The 19,239-nt window shown below is 62.8% G+C and overlaps 1 protein-coding gene across 5 annotated transcripts in view; it reads right to left on the reverse strand.

Annotated features, from left to right (window-relative positions):
* The window catches only part of ADCYAP1R1 (ADCYAP receptor type I), a 48,733-nt gene extending 30,030 nt beyond the window's left edge, over window positions 1-18,703 (reverse strand). For 2 of the 5 annotated variants that reach the window (XM_028525618.2, XM_036010442.1), the window contains exons 1-5: window positions 18,201-18,702; window positions 9,402-9,540; window positions 7,834-7,939; window positions 2,010-2,117; window positions 737-757 (exon numbers count right to left, since the gene is read on the reverse strand). In XM_028525618.2, coding sequence (XP_028381419.1) covers window positions 737-757; window positions 2,010-2,117; window positions 7,834-7,939; window positions 9,402-9,440 — 274 coding nt within the window. In that variant the 5' untranslated portion in view covers window positions 9,441-9,540; window positions 18,201-18,702. Of the gene's footprint in view, window positions 1-736; window positions 758-2,009; window positions 2,118-7,833; window positions 7,940-9,401; window positions 9,541-14,818; window positions 15,111-18,200 lie in introns of those variants that run through there. The other 3 variants (XM_028525620.2, XM_028525621.2, XM_036010443.1) reach the window with 3 other exon arrangements.
* Between the last annotated feature and the right edge of the window lie 536 nt (window positions 18,704-19,239).

The following is a 19,239-nucleotide window of genomic DNA, read 5'->3' on the forward strand; positions in this document are numbered from 1 at the left end:
CTCCAGAGCAGAGTGGGAGAGGGAGGACAAAGGATGACGGGGCCTTTTCAAGGGCAAGGCGGGGAACAGCCACCCAAGTCCTGGGCTTCGTGTTTCCTCTTCGCCCCCTCCCCCCCCCACACACAAACTGCTCCCATCAAAGGGAACACAGAACTCCGAAGATTTCCTCCTCAGACCTTTGTCCCTTTCTCTCCTGACTCTTTCTTCCCACCTCCACCCATGCCGACACCCCTACTAGCACCGAACCTCCATGCCCCCTCTACGTTCTCAAATCCTGTTTCCCAGGTTCAGCAGACATGCCACCTCCTCCAGGAAGCCTCCCTGGACCTTTGCATGACTCTGCCTGCATGCTGCGTCCTTAGGTCCCTTCTGTCGGCATGCCTGCTGAATGCTCCCCCTCTGCAGCCGCTTGGGAAGACTGCGCAGGCTCACACACACGCTCGAGCCTGCACTTGTGCGTTTGATGGGCTTGTTTTCTAACCCCTCCGGGGCTGGGCCTCGTCCTCCCAAAGAAGCCCACGAGCACCGAGGCCAAGGGCTGCACCTTCCATCTTCCTGTGCACCCCCTTCTAGAATAGCCTAGGGGGGAGGAGGGAAGAAGAAGGAGGGGAGACCCTGGTCCCTGGCAAGCCTTCCACTCCACCCCCACCCATTCCCAACAGCCAGAGTTGGGCTCCAGCCGGATGGACAGGTGCACAGGTGATCAGTAGTCGGTTCTCCCCAGGGCTCCGCTTACCGATGGCTTCCGTCTCCCAGACTGAAACAGAGAGAGAGAGAGCACACACAGGTGAGTGAGGGCTGAGTGGGGTCTGCTCTCAGTGGGCCCTGCTGGCCCTCCCCCTCCCCCTTCCGCACCCTACCCCCAAACTCCGGAGAGAGGCTCTGCCAGGGGCCCTGAGCCATAAGGACTACTGGCAGGGCCAGTCGCTGGAGACTCCCCGCTCTCCCTCTGCAACGGGACACAGTTACGGGAACCGAGCAAGGCGGCTGAGAGGAGGTGGGTCCGCTGCACCCCCAGAGCCCGCAGAGTAGCAGCTACTACAGTGAGCACCGCCAGGTCTGGCCCTGGGCACCCGGGGGTGGTGCAGAGAGAAATGCCATCTGCGCTTTCTGAGCATTTAAGGCGAGTCTCACAGGTCCAGCTTTGGGGATGGAGACGCTAAAAGGCCCGGCCTCAGTGAGCCCCCGAGTTTCAGGTGTCCAGGGCACACTGACCGACCGCGCAAGTAAGTGCCGGGGCGGGCTGGAGTTGGAAGGAGAGTCTGTCCTGAGAAAAGGGCATTTCACTGCTGACTCATTTTGCCTTTGGATGTTGTTGTTGCTGAAAAGAAGAAGTCTCGCCATGGTACCTGACCCAGAGTAGATGCTCGATAAACTTTAAATGGATGAATGAATGAGCGAATGAATGGGAGGAGTCCGTGAGTGGGGGGCGGGGACTGACGTGGTTTCTACAGAAGTGAATTAGAGACGGGGCTGCGTCAGGGGCCGCCCCGGCCCAGCGTCACCCCACTCACACTGCCCTCCCCTCCACTGCATCCTCTTTCAGCAGCCACGTCCTGTCCTGTTCTAGGCAGGGCGTGGTCACGTCCAGTCCCCCGGTTGTCAGGTGGGGGAGTGCGACTGCTGGCGGGAGGTGTGGAGGCGGGAGGTGTGGCTCACAGCGGGGAGGCGGGGTCAGGGGGGTGAGGGGGCACTGCAGCCATACCCTGCTTTCTCTGGTCTTGGGATGCATGCCCTGTGTGAGAGCCCAGCCTTGCCCCACCCACGACAATGTGTCCCCACGTGGACCTGGGGGCCAGGTCTGAGAGGAACCTCTGTGTCCCTGTGAGCAGGAGGTCTGTGGTTCCCAGCCCCCCACCACCCCGAATGTGAGCGCTGTGGCAGGGGTTGTCTACCTGCCTGCGGGGTGCCCCATGTCCCTGGCGCTTGTGTCCCAGGAGGGTCTGAGGCCCAGGCGAGGGGAGCGGGCTGGGCTGAGTGTGGCGGGAAGAGGCCCCAGGGAAACCCACCTTGGTCTGGATAGATGATCTGGAAGACCTTGGGGCAGGTGATGAAGACCATCTCGCCCACCTGGGCGTGCTTCCAACACGTGATGTTGTCCCATATCCCGGGGCAGCCTGTGGGGGAGCGAGCCACGTGAGCCAGGCCCTCGCCATGAGCACCTCTCACGGCCTTGTCACCCCAACCCCCTAACAGGGTCCCTAAGCCCTGACACCGTGGGCGTAGGGGAGGAAATGAGTTCATGAGGAGTTCACGAGGAGGGAACCCTGCAGACGCCCTGTGCACGGGTGGGCAGAAGAGCCGCAGGCGGCAGAATCAGAGGAGGCGGCGGGGGAAGTGACAGGTGCAGAGCACAGACTCCCGGGACAGGGCGTGCCCGCTGCCGAGGGGCCTGCACACAGGGGCTGCGGAGAGGGCCGCCCTGCCAGATGAGGGACAGCCGGAGGCGGGTGAGCAACAGTGTCCCACCTCCCGGGGCTGCCGTGAACAGTAGTGAGCTCACACCTGTAACACGCCCGGCAGAGCGCCAGGTTCACTCAATGAACACGCCCTACGCTGTTACCATTAATCTCGTGATGTCAACTAGGTGCCCCTGGAAACCACTCCCCTGAGAGGCTGGGAAAGGGGGATGGACAGAGCCCCGCAAGGTGAGAAGAACGGCCAGCAGGGGGCCACCGGCTGGTCGCAGGGTGGGTGCCAGGCAGGGAGGGGCCCGGGGCGGGCCTCCCGAGCTCGAGGCCTCTCTATGGGTTCCCTGGCCGACTGGCTTGTGGGCGCCGCGTGGGCCTGGGGTGGTCTGCCTCTCCGAACTGGGACCTGGCTGTTCTGGGATTCACACCCAGTCAGAGTAGCCTACAGGATCCCCTTCCTAGGGTGACTGAGTCTGGGAGCCCGAAGCGCCACAGAGAGCTCTGAGGATGGCAGACCAGGACGGCGAGGACCCTGGGGGCCACGTGAGGCTGCATGAGCTGTGTCCGGGGTCTCACAGCAACAGGCCGGTCATTGCCTGTCCTACCCACCCCCACCCAGCAGGACTCCAGCCAGCACATGCCTGGCTGTGACATCAGGCCCTTGAAGGGGACCCAGCAGCACATTGGTGGCTGCTGTGGCCTGCGCTGACCATGGAACGGCCAGGGAGCGTGGTCACGTCTGGCCCACATCCCAGGAGCCCTGCTGACAGATGTTCCCCTAACGTGGAAGCTTGGGCCCTGGCACAGCAGCTGCTGCCGCCAGCTGACGTCCCCGAGGTCCCGGGGCACACCAGGTGGAGGCGAGCCGTCTCGAGACCTGAGTGCAGGGAGGGGCGCAGGGCTCAGGCGGGATGGCACAAGGAAGAGGGGCTCCCAGGGTGGAGGTCCCAGGCCTGGGGGCAGGGCGGGGGAGTCATTCTCTTAACAACCCTTTCCGGAGCCCCCGCCACGGGCTGGCGCCCATGGGCCCAGGGCTACGGGGGCAGACAAAATGCATCTGAGAAATCTGCATTTGGGGGCGAGGGAGAGAGGGAAGGGGCAGGGTGTCCCCTCAGCTCCCGCACGGCAGCCACAAGACTGGAGCTCTGGCTGCTTCTGCCAAGGGCTCACTGCATGACTCTGGCGAGCTTCTACCCCCTTCCCCCTGACTCAGTTTCCCTGTGTGCACCCTGAGGGCTGGGTGTCTCAGGGTGTCCCCGAGTCTGAGTGACGAGAGCTCACACCAGGAGCAGAGGTTCATGGGGGCCCTGCCGATGCCCAGAAGGATGGCCGGGGGGCTAGGGCCGCCTTCCCTGGCCCCACGGCCAGGACAAACATCCCCCAAGGGGCGTCTGCCAAGACCTCACACAGGCAGTCAGGTAGCGGTGTGGAGTCCAGAGGGGGAGTCAGAGCTGGAGAAGGGGCAGGGAGTGGTCAGCACAGGGGTGCTAGGGAGGGCCGTGGGACTGGGCGAAGTGTAGTGTGAGAAGGCACGGGCGTGAGAAGGAGGGAGGAGAGGGCCTGGCCCCCGACAGGAGAAGGAGTGCCAACACCAGAAGAGGAGCTGGCGGAGGAGGCTGAGGAGGGGTGGCCAGAAACCCAAGGAGAACAGGGAGATGTTAGTGGCGCAGCAGCCAAAAACGCACATGTTTCAAGTGGGACGAGGCCAAGTGCATCAGACACTGTTGAGAGGCTGTGAAAGTCCCCCCCCCCCCACCCCCAACCTTCTTGCCCCTGCAGAGGAGGTGGGAAATCAGAACAGCTCCCAGCGCCTGGGAGACCTCGCCGCTCGGACACCCCAAGCCTCCCTGTTCACCTCTCCGGCCCTAGCCCAGTTCCACACTAAGTCTGCCTGCGCCCCGCTGGCTCTGCCCGCACCCTGCCACAAGCCCTCTGTGGAACTTGGTCAGAGGAGTTCCGGTCGGAGGAGGTGGGGGAGACGCCTCCTTGGTGGGCGGCTCCCGCTAAGACACCCACACAAAGCAGCCGAAGAGGCCGCGCCTGATAAAAGCGGGAGGAAAGACCGTTTGGGCAGGCAGAACAGAGAGGATGCAAGAGCCATTAGCCTGGTCTGGAACAAAATAAGGCACTAATCTCAGGTTGTCATGGTGACGATTCCGTCCAGTGCCACGCTGTGTTCAGAACCCGTGAGACCAGAGGCACCGAAGGGACTCAGACAAGGGCGCAGTCGTCCCTGTGAGAAGCCACCGGAGGATGCTTGGGTGTTGTCAGAACGAGCCCCTCGTGGTAGTGTAAAGTTCAAGGGCAAAAAATGATTTCAATTTACCGAAAGTGACTTCACAGTCAATGCGGCCGATCGGTGAAGTGCGGGCGAGCTGTGAGTGCAGGGTGGGGGGGGGAGCGAGGGACTCAGGATGCAGCCTCCCCGCGAGGTCAGTGGTTCCCAAACGAAGTGTCCAGCCCAGCAGGTGGGGCCCGTGACCTGCGCCGGCCTGGGACCCCCAGGAGTGGAGACCCAGGTTCCCACGCACAGGGGCCCTTTCCCCTCCTCTCTGGCACAAGAGCGCGCAGCACAAAGGGCGCCCCCAGCTGAGGCCGCAGGCCTGGGGCCTGTCCCAGAGCTGGCTCGGGCGCCCTGGTCTCAGCCTGGCCGTGTCACGTGACAGAGTTGGCCTCAGCCTTGACTCGAGTCCCGTTTAGCGCTCAGGGGTTTCGAAATGAGGGATCGCTGAATACAACTCCTCAATAACGGTCCCAGTAAACACCTTTAAAGCGTGTCAAGGATGCTGCGGACACAAGCACCGAGCCAGAAAGCTTGCCTCCCGCCTCTGGGAACTTGCCAGAATTCTCTGCCTCCCTCACCTGCCTGTGCAGCTCCCCTGCCGTCCCCAGCGTGACCCTGTACGTCGGCACCACTCTGAAAGACACTATGCACACCACCACCTGATGTTCTCTGGGGGTGGAGCCTGGCACCAGGGAGGGGCAGGGATCTAAGGGGCACAGGGACCTTTCTGGGGCCCCCCAACTCTACCCAGTCCCATACTCCTCACCTCTGCTAGATCAGCATCCTCACCCCAATCAATGCCCTCATGTTATTATACTTAAAAGAAACACGTACACATAAATACATTAGGAATACACAAAAGCCCTCGCCATCGCTGGAATGAGCTGACAGATTTTCGTGTTTCATTTTCAGGTGTGTGTCAGGGAAGCTGGCTGACCCGGGGCCAGCGTGCAGTGCACAGCGTGTATGCTTGGGGACAGAAGGGACAGGGGAGATGCAGGGATGGGGGGACAGCAGGAGGGCCGGCCTCTCTCTGTTGGAGAGAGGCCGGCCCTCTCTCCACAACTGCTGGTTCTGGTTACACTCACGTCGAACTGCCTTTAAGCAGAATATATAACCTGCCCGTGCCTCCGTGCCCTCACCTGCAACACCGGGCTGATGATAGAATCTGCCCCCTAGTGGCTGCTGTAGGAGCTGGTACAGGGCCGGGCAGATGGTCAATCCACGTAACTACGGGCCATCCCATGACCCATCCTGCCTTCTCGCTTCATAGCAGAGATTCTGAGGCACAGAGCAGGACAGGGCCATGGAGGTGGTGGCCCACCTGGGCCCACAGTCTCCTCTCTTTCTCCACCTGACGGCTGTCTCTTTTGACTGTGCTGAATGAGGTCTTAGCTTTGTCCTGCTGGGTCCATTCCTGTGACTCAGGCAGAGGTAGACAGACCGTGGGAAGGTGCTGCCTCCACCCTCCTCTGCGCACTCAGGGTTAGAGGAGGGATATCCCCTTGCCTCCAGGAGACTCCTTCACGCCCTGCCTTCTGCCATGCCCAGCTTGAATGCCCCTTCCTCCTTGCAGCCCTCTCTGACCCGCCACCTACACTCCCCCCGCCCAGCAGGAAGGTCTCTCTCCCTCCACTGAATCCCATAGCACCAGCTGCTCCTCCGCCCTCTGACATGTGCCCCTGAGCTGTGGTGAGCCCTGGCCTGCCCTTCCTGGGAGAGAGGGACCCCTCTGTCTCACGTGAGCATCTGCCAGGACAGCCCTGTGGGCCCTTCTCCTCGTCCTCTCCCAGCCCAGGGCTCCACAAACACCTGTGCAGCAACCCACCTCTGCCTCTGCCCTTCCTTTCTGGACGCTTCTCCCCGCCCCGCCCCCAGTGCACCTGGCACCTGTGCTGCGGGCTCAGTGGCCCTGGGCTGGGAGGCAGGACACCTGGGTTCCAGGTCCACCTCAGGGCCCCCCACTTTCCCATCTCCTAGACCAGTGCCCTGGACCAGATTTGGGCACCCCCGCCTCAGGGTCCCTGGCTGGGGTGGCCTAGAACCCACGTCCGGACCCGGTGAGGGCTGAGCGGGAGCTCGGCAGGAGGGCAGGGCCGGCAGCGGCTCCATTACCGGTTAATGTTCACTGACTGGCTGGGGAGCTCGGCCTGGAGGGACCGTTACACATAACTGGGCTGCAGATTAATCGCGTATTTAAACAGACAGTGCCCAGAAGAGCTCCCTGTAAACGGGGCGGTTCCGGAGGGAAGAGTGGATCCTTCCAGTCTGGGCAGAGAGTGCCCCCTGCAGAGACCGGGGTGTGAGTGAGGCTGGTGAGCCCCCCAGGATGCCCCCAGCCCCTCAGCTCCCCACACCGCCCCTCGGGGAGTCAGGCAGTCAAGGGTGCCCTCTCTCTGGGCCTCAGCGTCCCATCTGTGCAGAGAGGTGTTAGGAGCAGGGGGGTCACACAGGAGCCCTGGCTCCCAGCCTGGGGCCATGCCCCCGCCTGGGGGCATCTGGAAATGCTGCGAGGCATTCAGGGCTGTCACTGGGGCCAGGGGGGTCACGGGCGTCCAGTGAGGAGAACTGAGGCCGCTCGAAGGTCTGCAGTGCCCCTCCTGAGGAGGAGGTGGGACCCCTCCCCAGGCCACCAGCGGCCCTGGGGGCAGCGCTGCCCAGACAGGCCAAGGACCAGGGTGCCAGCTGCTGCCCTCGTTCCCGGGCTTCCGATGGAGTGAACAGAGGGGGTGGGGAAGGGCCCCCCCACCGCCAGCCTTGGTGGCCCAGGTGCTCTCCCGTTCGGGCACCGGCAACAGCTGCGTCCCTGCTGCCACCAGGCCCGGGCTGCCTGCTAACGAGCACTCTGACAGCCAAGGCCCAGCCCAGACTCCAGCTCCGCCCTAGCCGCGGGGACCAAAAGCAGCCCCATGCAGCCGCCCGGAACAGCCCTTCGGGTCACACAGGGCAGGCCCATCCCCAAGGACAGCAGCACCAGTGCGACCTAGGGCTTTTCCACCTGGAAGGGCTCTCTAAGGACCCAGGGACCCATGCCCTCCACCTTTCTTTACAAGGCGGCCAGAGGCTGAATTACCAGCTCTAAAGGCTGGCCTGCATGTGCTGGGGACAGTGTGCCCCTCCCCCCCACACCCCGCTCACCTGGGGAGGAGTCGTTCAAGCCCAGCTGTTCCTTCTCCCTCTGGATCTTCTGCAGACACATGGCTTTCTCCTCCTTCAGGATGCAGTTGAAGTGCATGGCGGTGGTCTGCAGGGCACAGGCGACAGACACATGGGCTGGGTGTGGGGGGAGCAGGGAGGGTCATCTGGAAGCACTGCTCCCTCAGCCCCGGGGGTGGCGCGGGGGAGGGGGCAGAGCAGGCAGGGGCCCTGACAACCGCTCTGTCACACACCCCTGAGCGCTCTTCTTTCCCAACTCAGCGTGTGACCCTGGGCGGGTCCCACCCCATCCCTGACTCCCAGTTTCCGTGTCTTCTAAAAATCATAGCAAACGCCCTATAGCACTTTTGTACTGCATGCATGCATGTCGTAAATACTCTTTTTATCATCTCTCAGTTTGCAGATGTGAAACTAAAGCCCAGAGACATTATGTAACTCGCTCAAAGTCACACAGCTTGGCAGACTGTACAGCCAGGATTGGAACCCCGGCAGTCTGGTTCCAGAGACCACGAGGCGACTACTGCCCTTTAGGGGAGCATGGAGCTGCTGGGTGGAAGGAGGGGCTCCCGTGAAAGGCACGGGTGGAGGAGCAGCGGCAGCGTTCAGTGGGCTCAGGAACCGCTCTCACTTACTCTCACCCCATTTTACAGAAGAGGACACGGAGGCTCAGAGAAGTTAAGAAACTCCCGCCCAGGGTCCCAGGGCTGGTTAGTGGCGGATGCCGGATTCAAGCGTGGGACCACTGCGATCACGACCGCTGTGTCCCAGCGCTGTCCCTAACGCACAGCTCGGGGGCAGCAGTGGCTCCGTAAGCACATCACAGCGAGCACAGAGGCGGCTGAGCTGCCAAGGGCAGTGTGCAGTCCAGCCCCTCCTCCCTGGGCCTCGGTATTTCATCCGCACAGTGAGGGAGTTAGGGGGAGGGGGGCCACACAGGAGCCCTGGTTCCCAGCCAGAGGCCACACCACTGCCCTGGAGACATTTGGAAATGTTGTGAGGCATTCGGGGTTATCACTGGGATCAGGGGACTCGTGGGCGTCCGTCCAATGGGGACAACTGAGGCTTCCGGGGACAGTGACGGGCCGTGGTCACACACTGAGGCCAGGCAGAGGCCGGACCCAGATCTTGGGCTCTCAGGAGGGCCCCATCCATGGCTGGTCTGAATTCCCAGCCTGGGGCAGGAGCCAAGGCCTCGGAGCCCTCAAGGCCTCCGAACCCTCCCTGCTGCCCTCACTCTTGGAAGGGCACAGCAAAGAGCGGGCCGCTGCGCTCTAACCTGGCAGAGACATGCGGGCAGTGGCCTGGGATCCGCAGTGCCCTCTGCAGCCCTGGCCAGGGCCCCTGACCCGGACGTGTGCTGCACAGCTCCAAAGGTTGCCACCCCACCGCGCCATCAGCACAGATTTGCAAACTGTGTAACAATTTCTGCTCAAGTCGGCTGAGGACCTGGAGGATGGGCCCCCTTTCTAACTCGAGCAAAGGTCCCTGGATGGCCCAACCCACGGTGGGGGCTCCAGCTGGCGGTGAAGGGGACAGTCCTGGGTCCTTACCATCGGCAGCAGAAGGAGGGCGGCCAGGGAGGCCTGCATGACGTTGGCCTGGACGCTTCTCAGCTGGAATGGAGGCTCAGGCCAGCCCCGCTCGCCTCCCACTCAGAGCAGCCGCCGGTCAGCCCCGAGGTGGCTAGGGCTAGAGAGAAAGGGGAGGCCTGAGTCCTGCAGGCCCCGTGGCAGAGGAGGGGGCAGGGACGGCCTGGCCCTGCCCAGGACACCTCCTCCCCTACCCGTGGCAGGACCCCGAACCTCCTCCACAGGGAGCCCCTCCTGCCTCTGTCCGAGCTGCTCTCTGCTCTGCCCCACTAACATCTGCTGCACGCCTGCTCGGTGCTAGGCACAGGGGCGCATGGGCTCCTGGGGCCCCCGCTGGACTCCTGGGTGCTCCGATGGCTTTCTCCTCTGTGGCAGACGACTGCATGCCCAAATATGTCTCCACGACCAGTTTTTGCTGTTGCATGCATGCCCACTCAGAAAGGGCATTTCCTTGTCCCCCGTGCTCTCTCAAGGGAGGGCATGTGATGAAGTTCCCACCTATGGAATGGGGGTGGCAGTGACAGGGGCCACTTGTCCATCAGCACCACGTGCTGTCCACTTCCGCTCCTGAGCCCTTCCCCAATGCCAGACCCGACCCGGCTCTGACAGGGCGGCAAAGATAACACCTGAAGGGTGGGGAGCGACACTCCGAAAGGAACCAGCATGCCTGGGGGAGCTCAGGGAGCAGGGCTACCCACTGGCTCCGGAGTGCTGCGTGAGAAAGAACCACACTTCTAACTCGCTCCGTCGTACCAGCTGCCGAGCCTGGGCCCCTCGTAAGCAGCGCCCCCTTCGCCCTGCCTCAGCCCACTGGGCCTCCAGCACAAAGCCTGCCCCTCCGAGGCACACAGAGCAAAGCAGCTGCCGAAGGCCGAGCGGCAACCTCCGAGCGGCAGGGGCTCCGGGCCCTGCAGGACTGAGGCCACCAGTGGGGACGACAGGGCGTGAGTGGGGAGGTGGGGGAGGAGGCAGTGGGGGTCCCAGCCCGTTCCCAGGGGATGAGTCTGGTCTGCTTCTGGAGGTGATCGCCAAAGCGCATTGGCAGCGCCCGACACTGCTGCATCTGGATTTGCAGCCGTGCAGAGGCACACTCACGGAGCAGGACGCAAAGCTGTGGGCAGACGTAAAACTGCACCACGACTCAGGGCTTCCGGTGCGTTCGTCAGCCGGTGGACACATGTAGTGACAGGCACACTCACACACACACACTCCTGGGCGAAGGCACTTGGCTGCACGGAGGCAGTGAGATCCGTCCGGATTCAGGCGCAGGCGTGGGGACGCACACAGGCACACGCACACCTATGCACATGCACACACGCGTGCTCACGTGGGAAGGCCAGACGGGCAGATGCTCATCGCTCTCTCTGGCAGCTCAGCTCCTCGGCCAGCGCTGCACTAGACTGAACACACGCCAGCGCAGGGGCCTCAGCCTAACCATCCATCCCCCACTCCCTGTCTTGTCCCCCGGCCGCTTAGGCAAGGAGGGGAGAGCCAGGAGCCAGGTGTGGCCCCAGCCAGGGGACACAGGGTGGACCGGACGGGATGCTCTCAACACGCGCCTCCTCGGGAACTAGACCCAAGGTTCTTGATTCCCTCTGGTGCCTCCTCTCGCTTTTGCTGAGGTGTAATTTACACACAGCATTACACTCATCTCGAGTGTGCACCACAATGGTTCCATATCTGTATCCTGCAAAACGACCGCCAGTGTGAGACGTCTGGTCCGCATCCAGCACCACAGTCACAAAACTCTTTCTTGCGTGATGAGAGCTTTTAAAACCTACTCTCTTGCTGACTGCTGTCCTCTCCTGTTCATTCACCCTCATGACAGTACTCCCCCTGGCCCAACAGGACACAGGCACAGCAGCGAAAGAGACCCTGGAAGCTCCCAAGGCCTGACCTTCTCACTCCCCCACCTGAGCTGGGGACCTCAGGGGTCATGTCCTGCAGCCTCTCCAAGAGGGCGACCTCCTCGGCCCCTCCTGGCACCCTCCCTGGGCAGTGCTCAGAGTTTACTATGTTAGGCCGCCTGCCCCACACCTGGCCCCCCTGGGGCCACATGAATGCATCCTCTGGGTCTGCCCCCACAGCCCCATCAGCTGCTGCCGCTTCTCATCCTCGCTGCCTCCCCCAGGCTCTCGGGTCCAGGCTCTGCTGGGGCAATTTTGCAGCTGATCCCAGGATAATACACCATATCTCCTAACATTCATTGTGGTGGATTTATGGCCCATTTTGCTGGAGTTTCTAGCCTTAGGGCCTTGAGCAAGCTACTTGGCTCTTCCGTGCTTCAGTTCGATTAGCTGTTAAATGGGGTAAGAGGAACACTGACCTCACAGACATCACTGGGAGGCACCGAGGACCTCACGTAAGTAAAACCGTGGAGGCCGCAGAGCAGCCCGGCCCCCGGTCAGGGCTGCGCGTACATCAGCTCTTTTTATTGCGATCTCACCTCTGGTGTTCACAGTTTTGCACCGTCTTGCTGTCACCTCTATCCCCACAGCCCCGTGTCACATTCAGAACGAGGACAGCAGGCCAGATGCACCTTTCTTTCCTAATGACTAACATTTATTAAACACTCAGTATGTGTCAGGCACACTTCCAAGCAATAAGTATGCATTAACTCGTTTCACCTGCCCGGCACTATGAAGTCGTTACTAGCACCATCCTCATGCTACAGCTGAGGTGACTGCGGCACAGAGAGGCTAAGCCACTTCCCTAAGTTCACACAGCAAATACGTGGTAGAGCTGGGAAGTGAACTCGAAACGTCTGGCGCCAAAGCTCATGCCCTCCTCCCCTATGTTCCTGCCGGCCTCTGTTACTGCTGAAAGGAAGCTCAGCCCAGAACCCACCGACACCCCGTCAGTGACCCCTCTCCTTCGCTGGAGAACTGCTCAGGCCTTCCGCTGTAGCTTCTCTGTCTGGAGAATGCTCCTTGGAAAGATGTCACTGGGAACTCGGACTCTGAGTCCTGAAACAGACTTTAAAGACCACCTCCCTGTGGTGCTGAGTTACCTGTGGGGAAGCCGAGACTGGACAGGGGACAACGCTTCCCAAGGTCACACAGGGGAGGGTCGTGGGCCCCTGTCCGGCAGGCATTGAAGCGTACTGACACCTGAGCTGGAGGGGAGTCCGCCTCCCCCACTCCGGATTCAGGGAGACCTGTCCTCCTCAGGCCCCATCAGTCCAGTGACAAATCAGGATGAGGAGCTGACAGGAGCAGCCAAGTGTCACTCCCCACCCCCCACCACTGCCCCTGCCCCACGAGCCACTGGGCCAGGCACGCAGGAAGACGGCATCACTCATCAGCACAGCAGAGCCAGCGGTGACTCACCGGGCTCCGGGGACTCGGAGACCCTCCAGACATCCCCGCGCTGCCCCACACCCTGCAGGACCCTTGCTACACAGCAGCCCCGAGGAAGATGGCCTGACCCCTCAAATGGGGTGTTCACCCCTCTCCAGGGGCTGGCCCAGCACCCCCTAGACCCCCCACCAGGTGAAAGCTCCAATATTGTCCCACCGGAACTTTTTCCAGGCCACCCTTTGCCTCACAGAAGCGCCCACGGTGGGAGGGCAGCATCTCACCTTCCCTTTTCCCTGGGACACACAGCCCTGGGCCCCTCTCCGGCTCCCACGGCACTGGGGCCATCTGGGCTACCTCCTCCGGGACGCCTCTGGCTGTTCAGCATCCCTCCCTGTCACCAGGCAGGGCCGAGCCGGACACCAGGCGGGAGACGACCCAGGAGGAGTGCCTCCTGGCCGCCCTCACTCTCCGCACACTCCCTCTAGTAAGAAAACCGGGCAGGCCAGTCCCCCCAGTTCCTCCCCTCCCTCCCAGTGCAGGGAGCCAGAGGTGCAGCTGCACGATGCAACACTGCCCACATCCCCCTCAAAGGCAGGGCACTGCACTTGCCTCTGGGGAGGACGGGGGTCCTCCAGAGCCTCTTTCCTCCTGCAGAAGGTCAGGGCTGAGACAGGGCAGAGCCCACCCCCCGGGTGAGGGGCCTCCTCACAGTCAGAGTTCACCGTTACCGCGGATACTCCTCTTTGGTGTTCACACCTCCCCCTTTCAGAGCACGGCCACCGGGTCCTGTGTCCCGCAGGTGCCTGGAAGGGACCCCGGCCGTGACCTCACCCAAGTCCTGCATCTGACGTGGGGGAGCCGGGCTCGGGCAGGGAAGGGCCAGGTGCAGCCCACGGGTAAGGGTTCAGGTCCTTTCCTGAGGTCGTGTTGGCAAGCCTGTCTCCTGCCCTGAGAGGTCCTGGGTGGCCTCTGCCAGGGAGAGCCCCCCTGGGGACCAGGCGAAAGAGAAGAAGAGGGAAGAGGGGGAGGGGGTGGCAAAAGATGAATGAAAAGGAGGGGAGAGAGGAAGGTGGGGAGGGATGTGATGGCAGGCAGATGAAGAAGGTGCAGAGGGAGGGGCGAGAGGGAGGGAGCAGGAAGCCGCCCCCCAGGAGCAGGCGCGCGTTTGCTGCTGCTCACTGAGCGCTGCCTGGCATTGGGGTGCGGGGGGGGGGGGCGGGGGGCGGGGGCTGTTCTGTAAGGGAGGGCCAGCTCCATGGCCCCAGCACTGGGGGCAGGCAGGGCACGTGGTGGGGAGCTTGCGGGGGGCAAGGGGCTCGGAGGGCAGAAAACTGTTGAGTGCTTGGTGGATGAGTTGGAACGGTGACTTGGGGGTGTGGAAGGGCACGGTGAGCTATCAGGGGCGGGAGGGACGAGAGGGCGGAAGACCGCCGGTGCCAGGGCCGCCCCAGCCTTGTTCCGCTCCAGCAGGGAGAGTCTGAAGCAAGGGAGGAAGGGGACAAGCTCCCCGTTTAGGGAATGTTCCTCAGAAGGCTGGGGAGCTCAGTGGGAGGGCAACATGCAGGCAGAACCCACGCTGAGGCCATTTTCTGGATTCAGGGCGGCGAGGGAGCCCGGGGAGGAAGGGCAGCTGGAATGGGAAGGCCGAGGTGGGACCCAGAGACACGCGAAAAGAGGGGAGGAAAGTCTCTCCGGCCTGCCCCCGAGGAAAAGGCAGGACAGAAATGGCAGGAGGTGACAGAAAGGACAGACAGAAGCTCGAGGCGAGACCCAGCTCAGCAAACAGCCTTACTAGAAGCTGGGAAATGTGGAGGTATCCACAAAGGAGCTTTATGTCTCTTTCTCAGCCAGCCCTCCGCTGTGCCCATTGGCAGGCAGGAAAGGTGAGAACAGTTAGGGCAAGGCATGGAGCTGAAATGGGAGTGTCCCGGTAGTTCTTAAAGCCAACCCAGCCTCCTACCACCACCTCCGGGAAGCCCACCTTGGCTGTACCCGCCTCCACTGACGTCACCCTCTTCTACAAACCACCAGTCCTAAAGAGGAGCCCCTCGCTCCTGCTGGGGACGTTGAAGGTCCCACCCTGCTCATTGTGAGTTTCAGTCTCCTCTGGAAACAAGGGGTGTGTCTAGGTCTCCCCTGGTGGCGGTGGGCACAGACCTGGGCACAGAGGTTGAGTGGAGAAGGAGGCTCCAGTGCATTCAAGCGATGTGATCTGGTTTTGTTTTCGGTCATGAGTGTGGTCTCCAGGTGTCCTTCGAGTGAGAGATGTGTCACACGGACAGAACGAAGGCCTGTCTGGGGTAGGGGTCTCGGGCCAGGCGGGCAGCCTGTCCTGGCACTGACCCATCAGAGGGGCACGTGGGGCCGCGGGCAGAGTGGAGGACGGCACCCCACCCCCGGGGGCAGCCCGAACTCTCAGCACCCCGCCCCTCCGCTCTTCAGCCTCTCAGTCCACCCCTCACCTTCCAGCCCGGGTCTTGGCAAATGGCTCCGGCCGATCGGGTCCAGCCTGCCACCTATTTTTGGACAGCCAGTGAGCCAAGAATGGATTTTTTCATCTCTAAATGGCCAGGGGGAAAAAAAATGAAAGACTCCTCTTTCATGACACATGAAAACTGTGTGAAATCCAAATCTCAGCGTCCATAAATAAAGCTCATCAGCACACAGTTGTGCCTGCTCGTCTCCCCGTCATCTGCGGTTGCTTTCACGCGGCGGCGGCAGCAGAACGGAGTAGCTGCCACCGTGTGTGGTCGGCAGCGCCTCAAGCACTGCCCTTTGCAGAGCGCCCGCCAGCCCTTGCCCCGGTCCCAGGCCGCGCACGAACTTCCCGCACTCGATTCAATGGTTCATTAAGGAGGCCTCCGGTGACCTCCCCGGGACAAATGTCTGAGTCCCAGGTACCTCTCTCTAGACCTGTGTGAGGGCGTGTGCCCCAGTGTCTGTGTCTTTCTGCTGCCGCACGCTTTGCCCCAGCTCTCTGGCAGGTGTCACAGGAAGCCTAGATGCCTCCCCGGTGGTGTGTCACTCCCTCTTTGTGTGTCACCGTGGGGGTGGCTGTCACCATGTGCCTCTGACGACACGCAGGGCACAATACAAACTCGTCGCAGCCAAGGAGCTGTCCGCGTGTCACCCGGCCGCTGGCCCACTAGGCCCAGCCGTTCAGACCCTGGACTCAGACGCCTCTGGTCAGGGGTGGCGGAGGCTTCCCGGGCCTCCGGGCCCCCCACAGCACCATCCCTACCCCCCTCCACCCCGCCAGGCAAACCTGTCTGGGGCACCGGACTTCGGTTCACACACCTCCCTGACAAGGAACCCACCGCCACCAGGGGCAGGCTTCCCGCTGGGTGGCCCCCGGGACAGCAAAACCTCCCTGAGGCTGAGCCGAGCCAAGCCTTGGCCCAGTGCTTGGCACACCTTGGCTCGGCCCCCGGCACACATACAAGGTGTCTGTCCTCTACTTCATCGGTGCCAGCCCAAGGCCCCTGAGATCTCCCTCCCTGGGGGGCCAGAGACCAGAAGCTGCATGCCCAGGAAGAAAGCCACCTTGCGGCCTCATCGCCTGTCTCTCCTAGCCTCGGAGTTGCATGTGCCGCTTGTAAATACCCATTTGCCGCGTGTTTGTTTATTCAACACAAATTGAGAGAGTGTCCCAAAGCAGGAGCACGGCAGAGCTGTGGCTGCGGGAGGAAAAAAGTGGGTTCTGAAGCTTTTTCTAATCAACCCCCTGCCAGCCTGAACTGCACACAAAACAGGGCCTTGCTGGTACCTGGGGCCTGATTAGCCCTTAGAGCGCAGAAAAAAGGCCCTTTGAGGGGCTCCCACGCACGCCTCCCCTCACCGGTGAGTGGGGGCAAACAGACTCCCAGGTCGTGTCCCAGCCGCACCGCCGCAGATGACCCGGGGGGAGGGAGAGACGGGCCACCTCCCGGGGCACCCCCCACACACTTGTTGATGGATTGGGTGGAAGGGCTGGCCCAGGGCCTGCCCAGCTTGCTCTGTCTCTAATGTGTATGTTCAGATTTCGGCCGGTGTCCAGACGGGTGCCTCTGCTTGCCCTCCCCAAGGTCAGTGGGGAGCAGGAGCCAGGTTCCCTTTGTGACGCTGGGCTCTTCCAGCCTCACTGACCCCCCTGTGCCCGGCACCTTTGCAAACTCAGAATGGGACCTCCTGGGGAAAGCGGGATGCTGCTGATACCCACCCCGCCCAAGGCTCAAGCAGGGTTTCGTCCCCTTCTGGAGCCCACAGACACTCCAGCCTGACCTTCAGGAGGCCCATCTGCCCCTGCCCACCAGCAGTGCCAAGGCAAGTGGCCCTCCGCAGACTGTGCGTAGCCGCCTCCATCCCACGTCACCGCCCCCCACCCCACCACCACCACCACCACCACCACACACACACACACACACAGGGCTGCTCACAACAAAAGCTGCCTGCTGTTTTAGGGAGTGGGGTTAGGAGGGGGTGGCTTTGTGGGACACTGTGAGGCTGGGGGAGGTAGAGAAAGAGGCACTGACGCACTTGCACTACAGGCACACACACACCGTCTGCGGGGCTCCACAGCCCTCCCCCAGCATCTTCCAAGGGGGGCCGGAGCTTCTTGCAGGGGTGAGGCTCCGATCCCCAACTCCGTGTGAAATACAGTCAGCTTCTGGCTGGGCTCCCCTCTGACTGCCTAGCTCTAGCCATTGGCATCCTGGCCCCTTCTGATGCCCAACATTCACCCCCTCACCCCCAGATGCGGTCCCCTCCTTGAGCGGCTGCCACAGAAACCTGTGCCTTTAAGGCAAGAGGCAGGGGTCTCCGGCAGGCCCACCTCAGTCTCTGAGACAAGTGCCTTTCTCCCACAGGCCCCTGGAGGGCGTTTCCTCGCAGGACCCCAGCCCCTTCCTGCTGCGGGAAACCGAGAGACGATGCTCCTTGGAACAATCCCCAATGTGTCACCATAAGGGGGCATTCTGTGATGCCCATCTCCTCCTGAACACACTGCTTGCTCACCCCTCAAACCTCCCGAGGCCTGCAGTATCCAGCACCCAGGGGCCCTCCAGCGTCCCCTGCCCCATCCGGGAGGCGCTTCCATGTGCCTTGGGAGTAGAGACAGGTCCTCACGGGTCGCTTTGGGTCTCCCTGGCCGCAGTGCGCTCCCAGACCCCGGTCCTCCCTTCTGGCCCCGGAAAGGGCTCGAGGTCGCTAGCCGACCCTACCCCCGAAGCCTGGCCCCCAGACATTTGTGGGGAGAGGGTATCGGATTGTCGCGCAGGAAGGGAGCAGCCACGGGAGGGGGCTTCATTTCGGATTCCGGAGGTTGGCCCCGCGCTGCCCTGGCCCGCTCTCTGTCGGTGGAGAACGCGGCTTGCGGGGATCATCGAGCTGGAAGAGGAGGTCCGCAGTGTGCAAGGGGCGAAGCCTCTGGGGTGTGGGGAGGGCGGCCAGCATGGCGGGGCAGGGGCAGCCGGGTGACCCTTACCTGATCTCCGCGGGGCCTCGCCACCGGGCTGCGTGCTGCGACTCGGCCCGGGGCAGACTCCGCAGGGAGGGCGCGCGCAGCTGCCAGTCCGCGTCCCGCGTCGCCCGGGGATGCGGAGCTTGTGCCCTGAGGAGCGAGTGCCGATCCCGGGTCTCCGCGTCTGTGTGTCAGCCAGCGGCCCGTGGCCGTGGGTCCCTGCCGGTGGCGCGTGCGTGTGCGTGTGCGCACGCGGGGACCGCGCTCGCCTAAAGCCGCTGCTGTCAGTCACGGCCCGGGGCCCGAGCGCGGCGCCCCACGCCCGCCCAGCGGAGTCTACCCTGCGGGAGAGGCGCCGCCTCCGCCGCGAAGCCAGGCTCTGGGCGGGAGGGAGGCGACCGACCACCCCCTCCCCGCCCCCCCTCTGCGCACTTCGCAGGCTGGGGGCTGGGGTGCGGGCCAATGAGCGCCTGGGGGAGGGGTTAGGCCCAGGCCGTAGTAGGAGGGGGAGCGGGACCCCGCCCGCCGCTTTCCCCTTGCTTAGAGGTGGACACCAGCCAGAGCTGCGGCACCGACCCGCTAGCCGAGGATGCGGGGGCGACCACTCCCCCTTCGTCGCTGGGCTTCCGGGGCTCACCGCCCTGCTTCCCACCCTCCCCGAGATACCCAGAGCGAGAAAGCCCTCATCTTTCTCCCTCCCACATCCTCAGGATTCTGTGTCCACTAGAGCCTGTCTTCCTCCTCCACGAAGCCTTCCTTAGCTTGACAAGCCCTCGACTCTCATGGTTTCTGTCCCCCCACAGCCCTGTCCTGGGAAGATCAACTGGCTTTGGGGTGCCTGGCTGAATGTTTTCAAATGTGACCTCCCGGAGAATGCTTCTGTGTCCAGAAAAGGGGTGGGGGCATACCGGAGGGGGGGACCTACAGCAACCTCAAATGATACTGCTCCGACAGGAGTGAGACCGCCTGCGGCAGTCCCCAGCGCCAGGGCTAGCTCTGACAGCTTGGGCAGGTGAGTCTCTCTGCACCTCTGCTTCCTCGTGCGTCGTGACGTACCCACAGT

Source organism: Phyllostomus discolor, chromosome 10 (genome assembly GCF_004126475.2).
Source record: "Phyllostomus discolor isolate MPI-MPIP mPhyDis1 chromosome 10, mPhyDis1.pri.v3, whole genome shotgun sequence".
Classification (NCBI taxonomy): Eukaryota; Metazoa; Chordata; class Mammalia; order Chiroptera; family Phyllostomidae; genus Phyllostomus; species Phyllostomus discolor.